Source organism: Mustelus asterias, unplaced genomic scaffold, assembly GCF_964213995.1.
Source record: "Mustelus asterias unplaced genomic scaffold, sMusAst1.hap1.1 HAP1_SCAFFOLD_185, whole genome shotgun sequence".
Classification (NCBI taxonomy): domain Eukaryota; kingdom Metazoa; phylum Chordata; class Chondrichthyes; order Carcharhiniformes; family Triakidae; genus Mustelus; species Mustelus asterias.
Window position 1 is genome coordinate 63155 of NW_027590183.1, and position 20282 is coordinate 83436.

The following is a 20282-nucleotide window of genomic DNA, read 5'->3' on the forward strand; positions in this document are numbered from 1 at the left end:
CTCTGTGTCTCAGTACGGGTTAGGTTGATTGGCCAGGTTCAAAATTGCCCCTGAGAGTCCTGAGATGCGTAGGTTAGCGGGATTAGTGGGTAAATATGTGGGGGTAGGGTCTGGGTGGGATTGTGGTCGGTGCAGACTTGATGGGCCGAATGGCCTCCTTCTGCATTGTAGGGTTTCTATGATTTCTATGATAAGAGTGTGGAAGTGTCTGGGTTTGTATGTGTGTGTTTGTGAGAGTATGTATCTCTGTGCCCGTGAGCATGTGTGAGAGTTTGTCAGTGTGTGAATGAGTGTGTGGGTGTCAGTTTGTGTGTGTGTGCCTGGAGGGATGTGTGTCGGATGCACAGATGCGTGTATGTGTATGATTATGTGTCGGTTTCCATGATTGTGCCTCTCTGTGTGTTGCTCTGTGTGTCTCTCTGTGAGCGTGTGTGTGAGATTGTGATTGTGTGTTTTTGTGTGGGAATGTCAGTGCCTCTGTGTGATTGAGATTATAAATCAGAAACACATTCCACCTTTGGATTGGAATCACTTTAATCAACCTGTGCATTCGGGATTGTAACAGTTCCAGAAATAATTGCAGTAACATTTACCGTGTGTGTGTGTTGTGGGTTAAGGAATGGAAACCCTGCTTCACCAGAGTCAACACTGAAACTGTCCCAGATAAATATGTGGGAACTTTTATTGAGGTTGATAATTGGCAGGGTAAACGGGGGGCGAGAGTGGAATGAGAGAATTTGGATTCCAACTGAGCTGCTCTCTGTATCACCAAAACCTGTGCAATTGGAAAGCAAGAGTTGCAAAAGGGGAATAGTTTGTTTGGAAATTATTTTCTGTTCGAACACGGACAAAATGTGATTGAAGGTTGTAATTGTGTCTCAAAATGTTTGTGTTTCCAATTTTCAGAGAACCAGTCTGTGAGATTGAGACAATTATCTTGGAAACGTTAAAAGAACCGTTTGCAAGATCCCCTGTGTAAGATTAAACACTGAATGTCTGACACAGGAATTACAGAGTGCAGCAGAGTTTACCCACTCCCATTCTGAATGGGATCAGTGTCTGATAACTGCACCAAATGTACACATTACAGTCTGAGATCATCCCCAACTACAATCTCCAGACAATATCTCCCATAGGGAATGGGGGAACAGAGTTCATGTACAGTGTCTGGTGATAAAAGGGTTAATTCACCAGCCGGGGTTCCTGCTGCAAACTCCAATCCCTGTCAATATTGTTCAATATTCACGCTGCAGGAACCGGTTCCCAGATGCAGACATGGGACTGACTGAACTTGTCTGAGGCTCACAGAGAGCAGCGCCTGCAGTAGCTGTGAGCCGCCAGCAGGTGGTGGCATTGTGTCACTTTAATCACCAGATAGTGAAAGAGGTTTTGAGGAGAGGCTGGTGGAGCCTTTAATTCATTCACAGAGACAGAGAGGAAACTCTGACAAGATTGACCAATCTGCCCTCTGCTGGGTACTGTCAGAATCACACACACACTGTTCTCTCTCTGGAGAATGATCTCTGCTGCTCCATTTTGAAAGGAGGTTGAAGACTCTGTTGCTGAGAACACTGACAACACATTGCTGCTTAAACAATGGTTTGCAGCAATCTTTCCTTCAATGTGGAGACTAAAACTACAACAGTTTTCCAGCTGGGAAACCAGGTAAGCAGGGAAATCAGTGCCAGGCTGGAGGGGCTGATGGAATAGGGAGGGAGAGGGGCAGGAATGAAGGGTTTGGAAGGAGCTGTCGAAGATCTTCACAATTCAGGATTTCACTGTAACCGGTGGAGCAGCAATGTTTATAGATTGAAATGTTCACACGAACACTCTCAGTCCCGGTCTGGATTCCCGCAGCGACTCCAGCTGTCTCTTCCCATTTGGACTGAACTGATTTTGCTGCAGCCTGAAACAGATTAAAGATGAAACAGGAATTAAACAGATTGAACAACAGAGTAAATAACAGGAGACTGGAGTTAATGGGACAAATCTTCTGGTCTCTGGATCGCCAGAGACCAGACACACATCTGAAGATGAGCATCGGGACCCTGTGGATGTCCCGACGCACTGATCTACCTGGGAATTGTCCCAGAGGTATTAACTACTATTGGGGAACTCCCCTGCTGCAGTTAGAGTCAGATACTTGGGACAGATCCACAAAGTTGACCTGGATAGTTACTCAGGTAATGTTAGACAGCTCACCACCTGGGCTAATACCTGAATAGCACAACCGAGTCCCCCAATCACTTCCCACTGATCCCCATACTACACCTCCCACAATCTGACTAGACCCACTCATAGAGTCACAGAGGTTTACAGCATGGAAACAGGCCCTTTGGCCCAACTTGTCCATGCCGCCCTTTTTTAAAAAACACCCGAAACCACAGTTCCACCCATATAGACTCAGTGGCTGAACTCTCGGATATATCCCCCCTCAGTACGGCCGTGATGCTTTCCCTAATCAAAAGTGCAACTCCCCCTCCTCTCTTACCTCCTGTTCTATCTTTCCGATAGCATCTGTACCCTGGAACATTGAGCTGCCAGTCCTGTCCCTCCCTTAGCCATGTTTCAGTAATTGCTATAATATCCCAGTCCCATGTCCCCATCAATGCCCTGAGTTCATCTGCCTTGCCCGTCAGGCCTCTTGCATTGAAATAAATGCAGTTTAATCTGGACTTCCCTTGCTCTCTGTCTTGCTTCTGTCTGATCTGTCTGGTACTAGGATTACTGACACTGCCTTTACTAATTAATGTGCTCTCTTTAACTTCCGTGCTGTCCTCAAACTTCTCTTCTGTCTCCCTACTGCTTTGGATCCCACCCCCCGGCCAACCTAGTTTAAACGCTCCCGAGCTGCTCGAGCAAATCTCCCCGCCAGGATGTTAGTCCCCCTCCAGTTCAAATGTAATCCATCCCTCTTGAACAGATCAGCCCTTCCCCAGAAAAGATCCCAATGATCCAAAAATCTAAATCCCTGCTCCCTGCACCAGCTCTCAAGCCAGTCATTCATCTGCCTAATAGAACATAGAACATAGAACAGTACAGCACAGAACAGGCCCTTCGGCCCACGATGTTGTGCCGACCTTCATCTGAAACCAGGATCAAGCTATCCCACTCCCTACCATCCTGGTGTGCTCCATGTGCCTATCCAATAACCGCTTAAATGTTCCTAAAGTGTCTGACTCCACTATCACTGCAGGCAGTCCATTCCACACCCCAACCACTCTCTGCGTAAAGAACCTACCTCTGATATCCTTCCTATATCTCCCACCATGAACCCTATAGTTATGCCCCCTCGTAATAGCTCCATCCACCCGAGGAAATAGTCTTTGAACGTTCACTCGATCTATCCCCTTCATCATTTTATAAACCTCTATTAAGTCTCCCCTCAATCTCCTCCGCTCCAGAGAGAACAGCCCCAGCTCCCTCAACCTTTCCTCATAAGACCGACACTCCAAACCAGGCAGCATCCTGGTAAATCTCCTCTGCACTCTTTCCAGCGCTTCCACATCCTTCTTATAGTGAGGTGACCAGAACTGCACGCAATATTCCAAATGCGGTCTCACCAAGGTCCTGTACAGTTGCAGCATAACCCCACGGCTCTTAAACTCCAACCCCCTGTTAATAAAAGCTAACACACTATATGCCTTCTTCACAGCTCTATCCACTTGAGTGGCAACCTTTAGAGATCTGTGGATATGGACCCCAAGATCTCTCTGTTCCTCCACAGTCTTCAGAACCCTACCTTTGACCCTGTAATCCACATTTAAATTTGTCCTACCAAAATGAATCACCTCACATTTATCAGGGTTAAACTCCATTTGCCATTTTTCAGCCCAGCTTTGCATCCTATCTATGTCTCTTTGCAGCCTACAACACCCCTCCACCCCATCCACTACTCCACCAATCTTGGTGTCATCAGCAAATTTACTGATCCACCCTTCAGCCCCCTCCTCTAAGTCATTAATAAAAATCACAAAGAGCAGAGGACCAAGCACCGATCCCTGCGGCACTCCGCTAGCAACCTGCCTCCAGTCCGAAAATTTTCCATCCACCACCACCCTCTGTCTTCGATCAGACAGCCAGTTACCTATCCAATCGGCCAACTTTCCCTCTATCCCACACCTCCTTACTTTCATCATAAGCCGACCATGGGGGACCTTATCAAACGCCTTACTAAAATCCATGTATATGACATCAACCGCCCTACCTTCATCAACACACCTAGTTACCTCCTCAAAAAATTCTATCAAATTTGTGAGGCACGATTTGCCCTTCACAAATCCGTGCTGACTATCCCGGATTAATCCGCATCTTTCTAAATGGTCGTAAATCCCATCCCTTAGGACCTTTTCCATCAATTTACCAACCACCGAAGTCAGACTAACCGGTCTATAATTACCAGGGTCATTTCTATTCCCTTTCTTAAACAGAGGAACAACATTTGCCACTCTCCAGTCCTCTGGCACCATCCCCGTGGACAGCGAGGACCCAAAGATCAAAGCCAAAGGCTCTGCAATCTCATCCCTCGCCTCCCAAAGAATCCTAGGATACATTTCATCAGGCCCAGGGGACTTATCGACCTTCAGTTTATTCAAAACTGCCAAGACATCCTCCCTCCGAACATCTATTTCCTCCAGCCTATTAGCCTGTAACACCTTCTCTTCCTCAAAAACATGGCCCCTCTCCTTGGTGAACACTGAAGAAAAGTATTCATTCATCACCTCGCCTATCTCTACTGATTCCATACACAAGTTCCCACCACTGTCCTTGACTGGCCCTAACCTCACCCTGGTCATTCTTTTATTCCTCACATAAGAGTAAAAAGCCTTGGGGTTTTCCTTGATCCGACCCGCCAAGGACTTCTCATGTCCCCTCCTAGCTCTCCTCAGCCCCTTTTTCAGCTCGTTCCTTGCTAACTTGTAACCCTCAGTCGAGCCATCTGAACCTTGTTTCCTCATCCCTACATAAGCTTCCCTCTTCCTTTTCACAAGACATTCCACCTCTTTTGTGAACCACGGTTCCCTCACTCGGCCATTTCCTCCCTGCCTGACAGGAACATACCTATCAAGGACACCCAGTATTTGTTCCTTGAAAAAGTTCCACTTTTCATCAGTGCCTTTCCCTGACAGTTTCTGTTCCCATCTTATGCCCCCTAATTCTTGCCTAATGGCATCATAATTACCTCTCCCCCAATTGTAAGCCTTGCCCTGCCGTCCGGACCTATCCCACTCCATTGCAATAACAAAAGACACCGAATTGTGGTCACTATCTCCAAAGTTCTCTCCCACAAACAAAATCCTCCTAATCCTCCTATTCCTACTCTCACTAGCACGTGGTACCGATAGTAGTCCTGAAATTACTACCTTCGAGGTCCTACACGTTAGCCTTCTGCCTAACTCTCTGTATTCACATTTCAGGATCTCATCCCTTTTCCTACCTATGTCGTTGGTACCAATATGTACAACGACCTCTGGCTGCTCACCCTCCCCCCTTCAGAATGTCCTGCAATCGCTCAGAGACGTCCTTGACCCTGGCACCAGGGAGGCAACACACCATCCTGGAGTCTCGATTGCAGCCACAGAAACGCCTGTCTGTGCCTCTAACTAGCGAGTCCCCGATTACTACTGCTCGCTTGCTCTTTGCCCGACCCTGTCCCACAGCAGAACCAGCTGTGGTGTCACAGGCCTGGCTGCTGCTGGTATCTCCCCCAGACAGGCTATCACTCCCGTAAATCATCTCTCCCTCCCCTCCAGCCCGACTACCTCCCACTAGCCCTTGAACAAATCTGACTAAACCTCCCAACTTGGCCTCATCCGTCCCACCCTCCCCTGACCTGACACAGAAACATGGAAGATAGGAGCAGGAGGCGGCCATTTGGTCCTTTAAGCCGACTCCACCATCCATCACAATCATGGCTGATCGTCCAACTCAAAAGCCTAATCCTGCTTTCTCCCCATAACCTTTGATCCTGTTCGCCCCAAGTGCTATATGCAGCCGCCTCTTCAATACATTCTTGACTATATCTCTGACTTAAACTGATTACTCAAGAAGCAAACCCAACCCACTACTCTCCAAAGCTAGAAACCAATCCCAACCCCCGACCACGCAACCAAATCTAACTGGACACCCAACATTACCAACTCCCAGTCACCATCCAAACTGCTGATTAACCCTCCAACCCAACACAACACAACTCGACCACCCTCCCGACACCCAGAACTAATCCTTGAACCTCTCCTCAGCTCCCTGACTAACCATTCATCCAGCGACACACCAACCCATTCACTCCCGCAATCAACTAACACTTATGGAGCTCCCCGGGGTCACTGTGCTGTAAATAAGGTGTGCTCGCTCTACCGCGACTCCACTTTGCTCTGATGGAGCTCCCCGGGGTCACTGTGCTGTAAATAGGGTGTGTGCTCTCTCTTCCCCGACTCTAGTCTGCTGTGATGGAGCTCCCCGGGGTCACTGTGCTGTAAATAGGGTGTGTGCTCTCTCTTCCCCGACTCCACTCTGCTCTGGTGGAGCTCCCCGGGGTCACTGTGCTGTAAATAGGGTGTGTGCTCTCTCTTCCCCGACTCTTGTCTGCTCTGATGGAGCTCCCCGGGGTCACTGTGCTGTAAATAGGGTGTGTGCTCTCTCTTCCCCGACTCTTGTCTGCTCTGATGGAGCTCCCCGGGGTCACTGTGCTGTAAATAGGGTGTGCGTTCTCTCTTCCCCGACTCTTGTCTGCTCTGATGGAGCTCCCAGGGTCGCAGTGCTGAAGATCCTGGGAGAAATATGCAGCAGTTTCAGGTTGGGAGAATTTTTAAACATACCGGCAATCTGCTTACCACTGCTGCTGCTTGGAAGATTCAGACCCATTTATATTTTAAATCCATTTAAATTTTAATTGTTACACTAAAAATTAACACAAACACTCACCAGATCACCTCCAGACTCCTGCAGGTCAGTATGAGGCGGCGGAGAGCAGGGACAGATTGATCTGTGAAGGAGTTGAATCCCAGGTACAGAATCCTCAGTGACTGTTTTGTACTGAGAGCGGAGGCGAGATCCTCAGCACAAGAATCTGTGAGAGCGTTATTATACAGACTGGAGATCAGAGAGAGGAATAACAGGAATCAGGTTCAATCCCCAGTGTTTTAAATAATACCGTTAATAACAATAATAATGTATTGTATCACACATTCCAAAAACACAACCTGCATTTCTGTAGAATGAGGAAATACTCAATGCTGAAAATGAAATATAAATAAACTGGAAATGCTCAGCAGGTTCGCTAAATACATGTGAAGAGAGAAACAGGGGTAAAGTTTGAGCTTCCATTGGAACTGGGAACGGGCAGTGAATTGACAGGTTTGAAGTGACAGCGGTGGGTGGCTGGGGAAGAAACAAAGAAAGGACAAACTGGAATTACAGGAGTGATTAAATGATAAAAGTGATGATGGGACAGGACCATAATCACAGGATCCCCATGTCCTTACTCGGAGTGGCTCGGGAGGGACATGGGATGGTCAGTGGTTTGGGAATGCAGTTTGTGGTGAGGTTGAAGATAATGGCTGTGATTTTACCAGAAGCTCTGAAGTCCCAGCATGGGGATTGGAAATGGGTGGTGTGTCCGTGTGGGCAGGATAGGCAGAGTTATGAAGGAGATATTGTCAGAGGGGGACAATTAACGGCTGGCAGGCAGGGGGAGCTGCCCACTGAGGCAGCCTGGGCACGGGGCAGTCCCGGTTCAGGCAATGCTGGCACCATCTCCAAAGGCAGCAGGACTTTCAAACAGCAGCTCTGGAGGGAGCAGCGAGGGAGCTCTGCTTACTGAATGAGGGGCTGAAATGTCAGAAAGCAGAGCAAGGGTTGCCCCCCAATCACTAATTCCTCCCTGGAGGGGCTCCTCCCGGCTGCTCAGGCTCAGAGGGAGGTCCTGTTCCCTCAGGATGGGAGGAGATTATCCCATCGGTCCAAGCCAGTCTGGATGGAGATTGCTGGGAGGTGAGCAGGTTTCAGACACGTGGTTACAGAGTGGAAAAGGATCAATGTCCTGATGTGTTCTGCCACGGTGAGTGCAGCACGGCCTGATATGTGAATAAGGATGAGGGGGAAATTGTGGAAAGAACATCTCCACCCAGACACTGGCAATGCAAAGGACTTGCAGAATGTCACTGGCTGTCCTGTCTGGAGACAATACACATCTCTGTAACCTGTGCTTAATGCTCCCTTCTCTCACATTATCTGTCTCTTTAAGACCTGGTTGGCTGTAGGGATTCGCATTCTAATCAGTATTCTGGAACTTGATTTTGTGTCTCTGTGTCCTGTTTGAGAGCAGATTTCCACTCCATCTGACGAAGGAGCAGCGCTCCGAAAGCTAATGGCATTTGCTACCAAATAAACCTGTTGGACTTTAACCTGGTGTTGTTAAAACTCTTACAATGCAAAGGCAGCAGCATTGACTGTCAGAGACATGTCCGTTAGGCTGGCACCAGCATAGGCTCGAGCAGGGCTGACCAACATATTCACTGGGCAAACACACGTCAATGTTTTTCTCACTCAAGCGGCCGATGAGTAAATTTCAGAATGATAAAGTTTGGCACAGCAGAAATTTCAATTAAAAACTAAACTGAGATATGAAAAGAAACAACTTGCTGAGCACAATAATGAGTAATAAATAAAGATGTTTATTAGAGTTTAATCCTCATCAATCACAAATTGTTTCTCTCCCACATTTGCTGCAGATCGGCTCAAAAACCCAGCAGCAAACATGGGAAAGAAACGGGATGTGATTGGAGGAGCAGCTCCATGCAGATTCTTCCATTCAAACTGAACTGTGTGACTGAGATTCTGGAAACTCGCTCCGGGGGCCGCATTGAGGGGCTTCGAGGGTCACATTCACCCCTTGGTTCACACGTTGGACAACCCTGGGCTACTGCATGTGTTTGATGGGTGAGTAACAATTTATGTGTTTGGAAAGAGAGCAAATATCATCAGGGAACGAGTGAAGAAGAGTGGAGACATCCAGGTCTTGCCATCCTTACACCAATGGAAGATGAAGTGCTGGATCAGGAAGGCCTGGGGGCAGAGTGGGTAATTACTGCTGGTGAGATGGGTTGAGTGGGTGGCCTAATGAATGGGCACAGGAGAGCGTCTGGTGAGGACAAAACATAGAGCTTGTTTATCCATCACTGGTCACAGAGAGCAGTCTGAAGGACGTATTGGGATAGGAACAAAATAACTAGGAGCAGCAGAAGGTCATTCAGCCCCTCGAGCACACTCCATCACGGCTGATCTAATTGTAGTCTCAACTCTTTTCCCCGTAACCCGTGATTCACTTCTCAATCCAAAATCATTCTTAACTCAGCCTTGAATATATTCAATGACTCTGCCGCCACGAGTCTCCAGGGAAGAGAATTTCACTGACCAGCCACCATCTAAAAATATAAATTTCTCCTCATCTCAGTCTTAAGGGACTGACAATTACATTTTAAAATCTGTCCCCTTGTTCTGGTCTCTCTTACAAGAAGAAACAGCCTCTCAGCAACCACCCTGTCTCATCCCCTCAATGCGATCACCGTTTAATCTTCTGAACTTTCATAGATATTGCTCCAATCTGCTCAAATTTCCCTCGTAAAATAAACCTCTCCATCCCAGGAATCAGCCGAGTGAACTTTCTCTGAACTGGTTCCAATACAATTCTATCCTTTTGTAAGTAAAGAGCTCAACACTGTACACATTACTCCAGTTGTGGAGCCTCCCTGAGCCTCTCCACATCCCCTTGAAACATCTTTGCATCCTCCTCACAATTCAGATTTTCACCTCGTTTTCCATTATTCGCAAATTTGGAAATATTATATTTGATCCCCACATCCATATCATTGATGTAGATTCTGAATAGCTGAGACCCAAACACTGATCCCTGCCGTACTCCACTAGTTAGAGGCTGTCAACCCAAAAGTAACCCATTTATTCCAACTCCTTGTTTCTGTCCACTAACCAGTTCTCAGTCCATGCTGGTATATTCCTCCCAATCCCACGTGCTCCAATTTTATTTAATAACCTCTTGTGTGTGAATCATGCAACTATAGAATCCCTAGTGTAGGAATCGTCATTCGGCCCATCGAGACACACTGACAGAGGAACTTACCAAGGTCCGCTCCCCATAAACTCACTAATTTACTGGGGCTAATCCACCTAACCTACATATCTTGGGACACGAAGGGCAATTTTACCATGGCCAATCCATCTACCATGCATATCTTTGGAGTGTGGGAGGAAACCGGAGCACCCAGAGGAAACACAGGCAGACACGGGGAGAATGTGGGAACTCCACACAGTCACCCAAGGCTGGAATTGAACCCGGGCCCCTGGCTGTGATGCAACAATGTTAACCACTGTGTCACCGTGCCAGCCTTTCATAAATCCATGTTGGCCCTGTCTAATCCTGCCATTAATTTCGAAGTCTTCTGTTATCACTTCCTTCATTACAGATTATTATAGGATTTCCATACCATCAATGTCAGACTAATAGATCTGCAGTTGCCCGGGTTCCCGTAACCCACATATTTACGCCGCTAATCCACCTAACCTACACATCTTGGACACTAACGGGCAATTTAGCACGGCCAATCCACCCAACCTACACAGTTTGTTTGGACTATGGTAGGAAACAGGAGCAGCCGAAGGAAACCCACACAGACACGGGGAGAACGTGAAAACTCCACACACAGTCGCCCAAGGCTGGAATGAATCCGGGTCCCTGACGCTGTGAGGCAGCAGTGCCAACCCCGGTGCCACATCTTCACTTAATCTAATACACTCCTTGAATTAGCAACGGCTGGAACACTTCTGCTGCTCTTCTCCAAATGAAAGGAATCTATTTTTGTTGGAAACGCCACACATTTGCACATCACCATGTCTAAAACAGCTTGTTGTGTGATTGGCACTGGAACGTGCTTCTCCAAGAAATTGCTTGAATAGATTCTGTGAACGAATCTTCTTTTCAACTTTTGACAATCTGAGCGATTTATACAGTAAATGGAAGAAGCCACAGGAGCACTGACCTACAGAGGGATCTGTGTGTACAAGTCTACAGATCCCTGAAAGTGGCAACACTGGTGGATGAGGTGGTCAAGAAGGCAGACAACATGCTTGTCTTCATCGACCAGGGCATCGAGTATAAAAGTTGTCAAGTTATGTTACGGCTGTATGAAACTTCAGTTGGCCACATTTGAATATTGCTTGCAGTTCCGTTCGCGACACGACCAGAATGATGTGGATGCTTTGGAGAGGGTGCAAGGAAGGTTTACCAGAATGTTGCCTGGTCAAGGACGGTTAGGTTATGAGGAGACGTTGTATAAACACAGATTGGTTCACTACAAAAAGGGAGGCTGAGGGGTGACCTGATGGAGGTGTCCACAATTCTGAGAAGCATCAATATGGTGGATAGTCAGAGACTTTTCTCCAGGGTGGAATGGTCAACTACAAGAGGGCACAGGATGAAGGTGAGAGGGGCAAAGTTTGGAGGGAGGTGTGTGGGGTAAGTTTTCGCCCAGAGGGTGGTGGGTGCCTGGAAGGCACTGCCAATGGAGGTGGCAGAAGCAGGCACGTTTCCAATGTCCAAGGTGCATCTTGGTAGATACATGAACAAGAGACAAACAGAGGAATAGAAACCGCAAATTGGCAGTAAGTTCTGGGTCTGAATAAGCGTTAGGAGGCACCACAGGCTTGGTGGGCTGAAGGGCCTGTTACTGTGCTGTGCGGTTCTTTGTTCTTCTTTGTATATGAAGATTAAAATCACCCGTGGTTATTGCAATATGTTTTTACAAGGCCCCGTTATTTTTCCTGTGTACTGTGTCGGAGATTGTGACTGTTGTTAGGAGCCTATAAATGATTCCCACAAGTGATCTTTTAACTTTGTTAAATCTTATCTCTATCCAAACTGATTCTGCATCTTGAACTAAGTTCACCTCTTGCTGCTGTACTGACATCTGTTACGAACAGAGTGACTCCACCACCATGTCCTGTCCTCCATTTACTGTCATCCACTCACTCTCCCCCCTTTCACAGATCAATGGATGCTGTGTCCGGGGAGAGCTGTGAGCATCTGAGGAGGAGGAGGAGAGGACCTCAGAGGGTGAACCATAACATTATTCCCCCACTCCCTCAACATAAGGATCTGTGTGACTGACATCACATTGCTCAGGGATCAGAGAGAGAAGCAACAGGAATCAGAGGAAAAGCAGTTTTCCTGATTCATAACTGACGCCAATAGTAATGGGCAGTGTTTTTTATACAAATACCAGTGGTGAAATTATATTGTTGAATATTCAGTTATTATAAACACAATCTCACACAGTCTGCTACTTACCGCAGTTCCTGTATTTTACAGTCCGGATTCCTCAGAGCCACAGACAGCAGTTTCACTCCTGAATCTCCCAGTTTATTGTTACCCAGATTCAGATCTATCAGTGAGCGGTTTGTCCTGAGAGCAGAGGCCAGGTCCTCGGCACAAGAATCGGTGAGAGCGGTACGAGAGAGACTGGAGATCAGAGAGATGAAAATAACAGGAATCAGGGTAAATCCACAGTGTTTTTAAGAATAAGATCATTAACAATAATAATGTACAGCGCGGGACATTCAAGAAACACAACTTCAGTTGATACAGAAGGCAAAATTATATTGATGCTGTAAATCTGAAATATGAATAAAATATGTGGAAAATTTGAGCAGGACAGGCAGCATCTGTGAAGAGAGAAACAGATTTAGTTTCAGTTCAATTAGCTAAAATTAAAACTTGGGAGTAGCAGTGAATTAAATTGTTTTAAGTGACAGGGAGCTGGAGATGGGCGGGTGACAAGGAAAGAACAAAATGGAAGAGCCGGAGTGATTAAATGACAAAAAGGATGATGGTGAAAGGGAAGAGCACAGGATTCCCATGTCCTTACCCTGAGTGATGTGGAGATGCCGGCGTTGGACTGGGGTAAGCACAGTAAGAAGTCTCACAACACCAGGTTAAAGTCCAACAGGTTTATTTGGTAGCAAATACCATAAGCTTTCGGAGCACTGCTCCTTCGTCAGATGGAGTGGTCTCTGTTCTCAAACAGTACACAGACACAGAAATCAAGTTACAGAATACTAATTAGAATGCAAATCTCTACAGCCAGCCAGGTCTTAAAAGGTACAGATAATGTGGGTGGAGGGAACATTAAACACAGGTTAAAGAGATGTGTATTGTCTCCAGACAGAACAGCTAGTGATATTATGCAAGATCAGGGGGAAAGCTGTGGCGAGCTGTGGGGGTTACTGATAATGTGACATAAATCCAACATCCCGGTTTAGGCCATCCTCATGTGTGCGGAACTTGGCTATCAGTTTCTGCTCAGCGACTCTGCGCTGTCGTGTGTCGTGAAGGCCGCCTTGGAGAACGCTTACCTGAAGATCCAAGGCTGAATGCCCGTGACTGCTGAAGTGCTCCCCCACAGGAAGAGAACAGTCTTGCCTGGTGACGCTACGACAACGGATGAATGAACACTGCTCGACAATCACCAGGCAAGACTGTTCTCTTCCTGTGGGGGAGCACTTCAGCAGTCACGGGCATTCAGCCTTGGATCTTCAGGTAAGCGTTCTCCAAGGCGGCCTTCACAACACACGACAGCGCAGAGTCGCTGAGCAGAAACTGATAGCCAAGTTCCGCACACATGAGGACGGCCTAAACCGGGATGTTGGATTTATGTCACATTATCAGTAACCCCCACAGCTTTCCCCCTGATCTTGCATAATATCACTAGCTGTTCTGTCTGGAGACAATACACATCTCTTTAACCTGTGTTTAATGTTCCCTCCACCCACATTATCTGTACCTTTTAAGACCTGGCTGGCTGTAGAGATTTGCATTCTAATTAGTATTCTGTAACTTGATTTCTGTATCTGTGCACTGTTGGAGAACAGATATCCACCCCATCTGACGAAGGGGCATCGCTCCGAAAGCTTATGGTATTTGCTACCAAATAAACCTGTTGGACTTTAACCTGGTGTTGTGAGACTTCTTACTGTGCTTACCCTGAGTCACAGGGAGGGACATGGGATGGTCAGTGGCTCAGGAATGGAGTGTGTGGTGGGGTTGAAGATGATGAGAGAGAAACCTTTTTCACGATGCCAGTGGTTCGGGTCTGGAATGTACAGTCTGGAAGTGTGGTGGGGGCAGGCTGATTCGAGGCATCACAGAGGGCAGTCGATGAACAATCGAATGAAACAATGTGCAAAGATACGAGGAGAAGGCAGGAGAATGAGACAAATTCCGAATCCTAGTTTGGTGAGCCGGTGCAGACACATTTCGCCTCGTGGTGCTCCGCAATAATTCTGTGAAGATAATGGTTGGAAATGTATGGAGATTTTCACTGGAAGCTGGTGATGTTGCAGTGTCAACAGGGTTAGGTAATTTAGCCAGTGTCCACAAAGGGCCATTGGTATCTCTCTCAGGTAGAATCAGAGAATTGTTACAGAGCAGAAGGAGACCATTCGGCCCATGCTCTCTGCACTGACTCTCTGAATGAGCAATTTACGAAGTGTCATTCCCCCAAATTCTCCCTGTAACCCTGCACAATCTTCCTATTCACATCATAATCCAATTCCCTTTGGAAATGTTCAACTGAACGTGTCTCCACCACACTCTCCGACAGTGAACTCCAGCCCTTAACCACTCGCTGCAGGGGAAGTCCCGGTTCAGGCAATGCTGGCACGGGCAGCACTTTGATAGGCAGCAGCTCTGGAGAGACCAGTGAGGAAGACCTGGTTAAGAACACAGGGCTGGAATGGGAGGAGAAAGGTTAAACTCAATTCAATGATGCACTTGGCAACACTTGGTACTCTTCCCCAAGGCTCCGCGAGTCTGGAGCAAATTTCTGTTCTCTCAGGACTGGACAGTATCTGCCACATCAATCCAAGTATATCGGGATGGAGATTACTGGAGACCTGAGTAGGCGTGGGTTATATGGTTGCATGAGGCAAAAGGATGAATAACTTGCCAAGTTCTGACAAGGTGGTGAAGCATTTTATAGCATATAATCTGAGGCATATGGGGTCGAATGAGAATGAAAGTGAAATGGTAGAAAGGCCATCCCCACACAGACACAGGCAATGCCCAGACAGCAGCATCGACTGTCAGAGACATGTCAGCCTCTCTCTGCAGGGTTCTAGTTAGTCAGATAACTCTAGCACTGTGAGAATGGGATGGTCACAGGCAAGAGGCTTTCCCTGTGTAGACATGATGGTCAGTCAGGTTCTCACCAGCACAGGCTTGTGTCTTTGATGGGAGAGTAACAATGGAACTTTATGTGCCTGTAGAAGAGAGCACGAAACGTCAGGGAATGAACTAGAAATGCTGACAGCGTCCAGATCTTGTAATCCTTCCACGTAGAATTAGCAGCGCTGGAGCTGGAGCTGGGAGAACAGCAGATAGTGTGGGAAATCGCTGATTGCGATACTGGTTGTGGAGCTGAGAGTGTGCGGTCGAATGGATGGACACAGGAGACTCTCTGGTGCCTGCAACACACAGAGCTTGTGTGCCCATCACCGGTCACATGGAACCGGCTGAAGGACGTGTTGGAATGTACATTTTGTTACAAACTATGTCTCGAAGAAATATACTGAATATTGAAGGATATTGAATTTGATGATCAGCCATGAACAAAATGAATGGTGGAGCAGGCTCAAAGGGCCGAATGGCCGACTCCTGCTTCTAGTTTCTATTTTAATCATGTTTCTCTGCAGGTTATGTTGTCGGCACCGTGCTGTCTGTAGCCGGTTTCCTTTATTGTTACTGAAGCAGTATAATTGACATAATGTTGATTTTAATCTGAACTAATGCAGTGTTCTGTTGTTTCAGTGTTTCTCCTGGGATGGCAGAGTAGAGCTTGATTGCGGGTGATTGACAGGTTATGTCATGTGACTGAGGGACAGCTATTTTTCACAGAACATTCTAGTTTCAATTCTGCTTTCAGAAGCTGCTTGAAGTTAAGACAAACAACAGTGCTGTTTCCCTCTCTGAAGTTGGAGTTTTTTCTGTTTAAGTGTTGCTGTGTTGGAAGCTGTCAGAGACTGGGGTTACCTCTCTGCGGTTGGACTGTTCGGAGGCGACATCCTTCTCTGAAAACAATTGTCTGTTGGCTCTCCGGAAGTGTTAAAAAGCTGGAAATCGGCATCACGTGAGCTTACTTGTTTTTGTGCTAAGTAATGTTGGAGAAGGGTGTATGTCTGTGGGTATTGCTTTATATTGGAACAACAGAGATAGCTAGCTGTTAAGAGTTATACTGTGTCATGTTTAAGTGTTGCAATTGGTGAAGGTTATGCTAATTCTTGTTGTTATATTCTAACTGCATTCTTAAATAAAGTGTGTTTGATAAAAGCATCCTAGTGGGTCACTTGATTCATACCTGGAGTGAAACACCTCATGCTCATCAATGCCAAAATCAAATGTAAAACCAAGGGTCCAGGCTAACTTCACAAAACACCTTGGAGTTTCTGGTCTGCATCTTAACAATTGCCTCCATTCACTCTTTACTCTTCCTCACAAATCAAGGGCTGTGTGACTGGGTGACGTGTGTCCCCCTGTAAGCATGTGAACGGGTCCTCATAGAGTCACCGTCACATTATTCCCCTACACCCAGGGCACAAAAGTCAATGTGATTGACATTCCACTGCATTGGGATCAGAGAGAGAGAAATAATAGGAATCAGTGAAAATTCAGGTTCTGGTTCATAACTTCCAACCCCTGGGCCTTTATAGAGTTTTTCAGCACAGAAAGAGGCCCTTCGGCCCATCGTGTCTGTGTCAGCCATCAAGCAGCAATCTATTCTAACCCATTTCCAGCACTTGCTCCATAGCCTTGTCTGCTGCGGCATTTCAAGTGCTTGTCTGAATGCTTCTTAAATGTTGCGAGTGTTCCTGACTCCACCGCCCTTTCAGACAGTGAGATCCAGATTCCCACCACCCTCTGGGTGAAAAAACTTTTCCACAGAACCATAGAATCCCCACTGTGCAGAAGGCTCCCAATCGCCCCATCGGCTCTGCACTGACTGTCCGAAAATGCCAGGCCCACACAACTGCTTATCACTGGACATTTATCATGACAAATCCACTGAAACTACATATCTTTGGACATGAAATGATAATTTAGCGTGGTCGATCCACCTAACCTACACATCTTTGGACTGTGGGAGGAAACCAGAGTACCTGACGGAAACACGCACACACGGGGGGAACATGCAAGCTCCACACAGGCAGTCACCCGAGGCCAGAATTAAACTAAGGTCCCTGACGTTGTGAGGCAGCAATGCTAACCACTGTGTCATCTTCAATTCTCCTCTGAAACTCCTGCCCAATGCCTTAAATCTATGCCCCTGGTTATTGTCTCCTAAAACAAAGGGGAAAGGTTTATTTCTATAATTTGATACAACTCCACATGGTCGTCCCCCAGCCTTCCCTGTCTGTAAAAACTAACAGGAGCATTGACATACAGATGGATCTGTGCGTACTTGTCCACTGATCCCTGAAAGTGGTAACACAGGTGGATAACTTGGTCAACAAGGCATGCAGCATGCTTGCTTCATTGGCCAGGGCATCAGGTATAAAAGTTGGCAAGTTATGTTACAGCTGTATTAAACTTTAGTTTGGCCCAACATGGAATATTGCGTGCAGTGCTGATCACCAGACAACCAGAAGGATGTGGCTGCTTTGGAGAAGGTGTAAAGAAGGTTTACAAGGATGTCGCCTGCTCTGGTTAAGGTATGAAGAGAAGTTGAATAAACTCGGATTGTTTTCACTGGAAAGACGGAGGCTGAGGGGCGACCTGATAGAGGCAGATATATGGTTGATAGTTGGGAGTCTTTTCCCCAGGGTGGAAATGTCAACTACAAGACGGGACAGTTTGAAGGCAAGAGGGGGAAAGTTTAGAGGAGACATGCGGGGAACATTTTCACAGGGGGTGGTCGGTGCCTCGAATGCACAGCCAGTGAAGTTGACGGAAGCAGGCACGTTCCCAATGTTCAAGGTTAATCTTGATAGAAACATGAACGGGAGATGAGCAGAGGAATAGAAGCTGCGTATGAGCAATAAGTACTGGGTCTGAATAAGAATGAGGAGTCGCTGCAGGCTTGGTGGGCCGAAGGGCCTGTTACTGTGCTGCATGGCTCTTTGTTCTTCTTTGTACATGAATGTTAAAATCACCCGTGATTATTGCAGAATGTTTTTACAAGACCCCATTAATATTCCTGTGTCGGAGATTCTGAATATTGTTAGGAGCCTATAAAAGATTCCCACAAGTGATCTTTTAACTTTGTTCATTCTTATCTCTACCCAAACTGATTCTGCATCTTGAACTAAGTTCAGCTCTCGCTGCTGTACTGACATCTGTTACTAACAGCGAGACTCCACCACCATGTCCTGTCCTCCATTTACTGTCATCCACTCACTCTCCCCCCTTTCACTAATCAATGGATGCTGTGTCCGGGGAGAGCTGTGCACATCTGAGGAGGAGGAGAGGACCTCAGAGGGTGAACCATAACATTATTCCCCCACTCCCTCAACATAAGAAGTTGTGGGACTGAGGGAGGGAAATTTGTTACGGCTCTTCAGGGGGGTTTAAACTAATTTGTCAGGGGAGTGGGAAAAGGAGTTGTAGTCCAGAAGTCAGTGTTGAGGGTGGTGAGGTATTGGGGAAGATATCAGGGTCAAGGGTGGGTACCGGTAGACAGGAAGGTGGGTTGAAGTGTGTCTACTTCAATGCAAGGAGCATCCGGAACAAGGTAGATGAACTTGGGGCGTGGATTGGTACTTGGGGCTACGATGTTGTGGCCATTACGGAGACGTGGGTAGAACAAGGACAGGAATGGTTGTTGGACGTTCCGGGGTATAGATGTTTCACTCAGTGTAGGGAAGCTGGTAAAAGAGGTGGAGGAGTGGCATTGTTAATCAAGGATAGTTTAACGGCTGCGGAAAGGCACTTCGAGGGGGATCTGCACACTGAGGTAATATGGGCTGAGGTTAGAAATAGGAAAGGAGCGGTCACGTTGTTAGGAGTTTACTATAGGCCCCCAAATAGTAATAGAGATGTGGAGGAAGAAATTGCTAAGCAGATTATGGATATGTGTGAGGGTCACAGGGTAGTTGTCATGGGGGACTTTAACTTTCCAAATATTGATTGGAACCTTTGTAGGTCAAATAGTTTGGATGGGGCAGTTTTTGTGCAGTGTGTGCAGGAGGGTTTCCTGACACAATACGTGAATAGGCCGACAAGAGGTGAGGTCACATTGGATTTGGTACTGGGAAATGAACCGGGCCAAGTGTTAGATTTGGTTGTGGGAGAGCAATTTGGAGATAGTGACCACAATTCGGTGTCTTTTGTTATTGCAATGGAGAGGGATAGGGCCGTACGGCAGGGCAAGGTTTACAATTGGGGGAGAGGTAATTATGAAGCGATTAGGCAAGAATTAGGGGGCATAAGTTGGGAACAGAAACTGTCAGAGAAAGGAACTAATGAAAAGTGGAACTTTTTCAAGGAACAAATACTGGGTGTCCTTGATAGGTATGTCCCTGTCAGGCAGGGAGGAAATGGCCGAGTGAGGGAACCAGGGTTCACGAAAGAGATGGAATGTCTTGTGAAAAGGAAGAGGGAAGCTTATGAAGGGATGAGGAAACAAGGTTCAGATGGCTCGATTGAGGGTTACAAGTTAGCAAGGAATGAGCTGAAAAAGGGGCTGAGGAGAGCTAGGAGGGGACACGAGAAGTCCTTGGCGGGTCGGATCAAGGAAAACCCCAAGGCTTTTTACTCTTATGTGAGGAATAAAAGAATGACCAGGGTGAGGTTAGGGCTGGTCAAGGACAGTAGTGGGAACTTGTGTATGGAGTCAGTAGAGATAGGCGAGGTGATGAATGAATACTTTTCTTCAGTGTTCACCAAGGAGAGGGGCCATGTTTTTGAGGAAGAGAAGGTGTTACAGGCTAATAGGCTGGAGGAAATAGATGTTCGGAGGGAGGATGTCCTGGCAGTTTTGGATAAACTGAAGGTCGATAAGTCCCCTGGGCCTGATGAAATGTATCCTAGGATTCTTTGGCAGGCAAGGGATGAGATTGCAGAGCCTTTGGCTTTGATCTTTGGGTCCTCGCTGTCCAGGGGATGGTGCCAGAGGACTGGAGAATGGCGAATGTTGTTCCTCTGTTTAAGAAAGGGAATAGAAATGACCCTGGTAATTATAGACCGGTTAGTCTGACTTCGGTGGTTGGTAAATTGATGG

General features: G+C 46.9%; 1 protein-coding gene across 2 annotated transcripts in view; it reads right to left on the reverse strand.

Annotated features, from left to right (window-relative positions):
- Positions 1 to 548: 548 nt before the first annotated feature.
- LOC144485335 (NACHT, LRR and PYD domains-containing protein 3-like) overlaps positions 549 to 20282 on the reverse strand; it is a 71324-nt gene continuing 51590 nt past the window's right edge. For both annotated transcript variants that reach the window (XM_078203527.1, XM_078203528.1), the window contains exons 11-13: positions 12362 to 12532; positions 6925 to 7092; positions 549 to 1906 (exon numbers count right to left, since the gene is read on the reverse strand). In XM_078203527.1, the coding sequence (XP_078059653.1) occupies positions 1819 to 1906; positions 6925 to 7092; positions 12362 to 12532 (427 nt within the window). In that variant the 3' untranslated portion in view covers positions 549 to 1818. The remainder of the gene's footprint in view (positions 1907 to 6924; positions 7093 to 12361; positions 12533 to 20282) is intronic.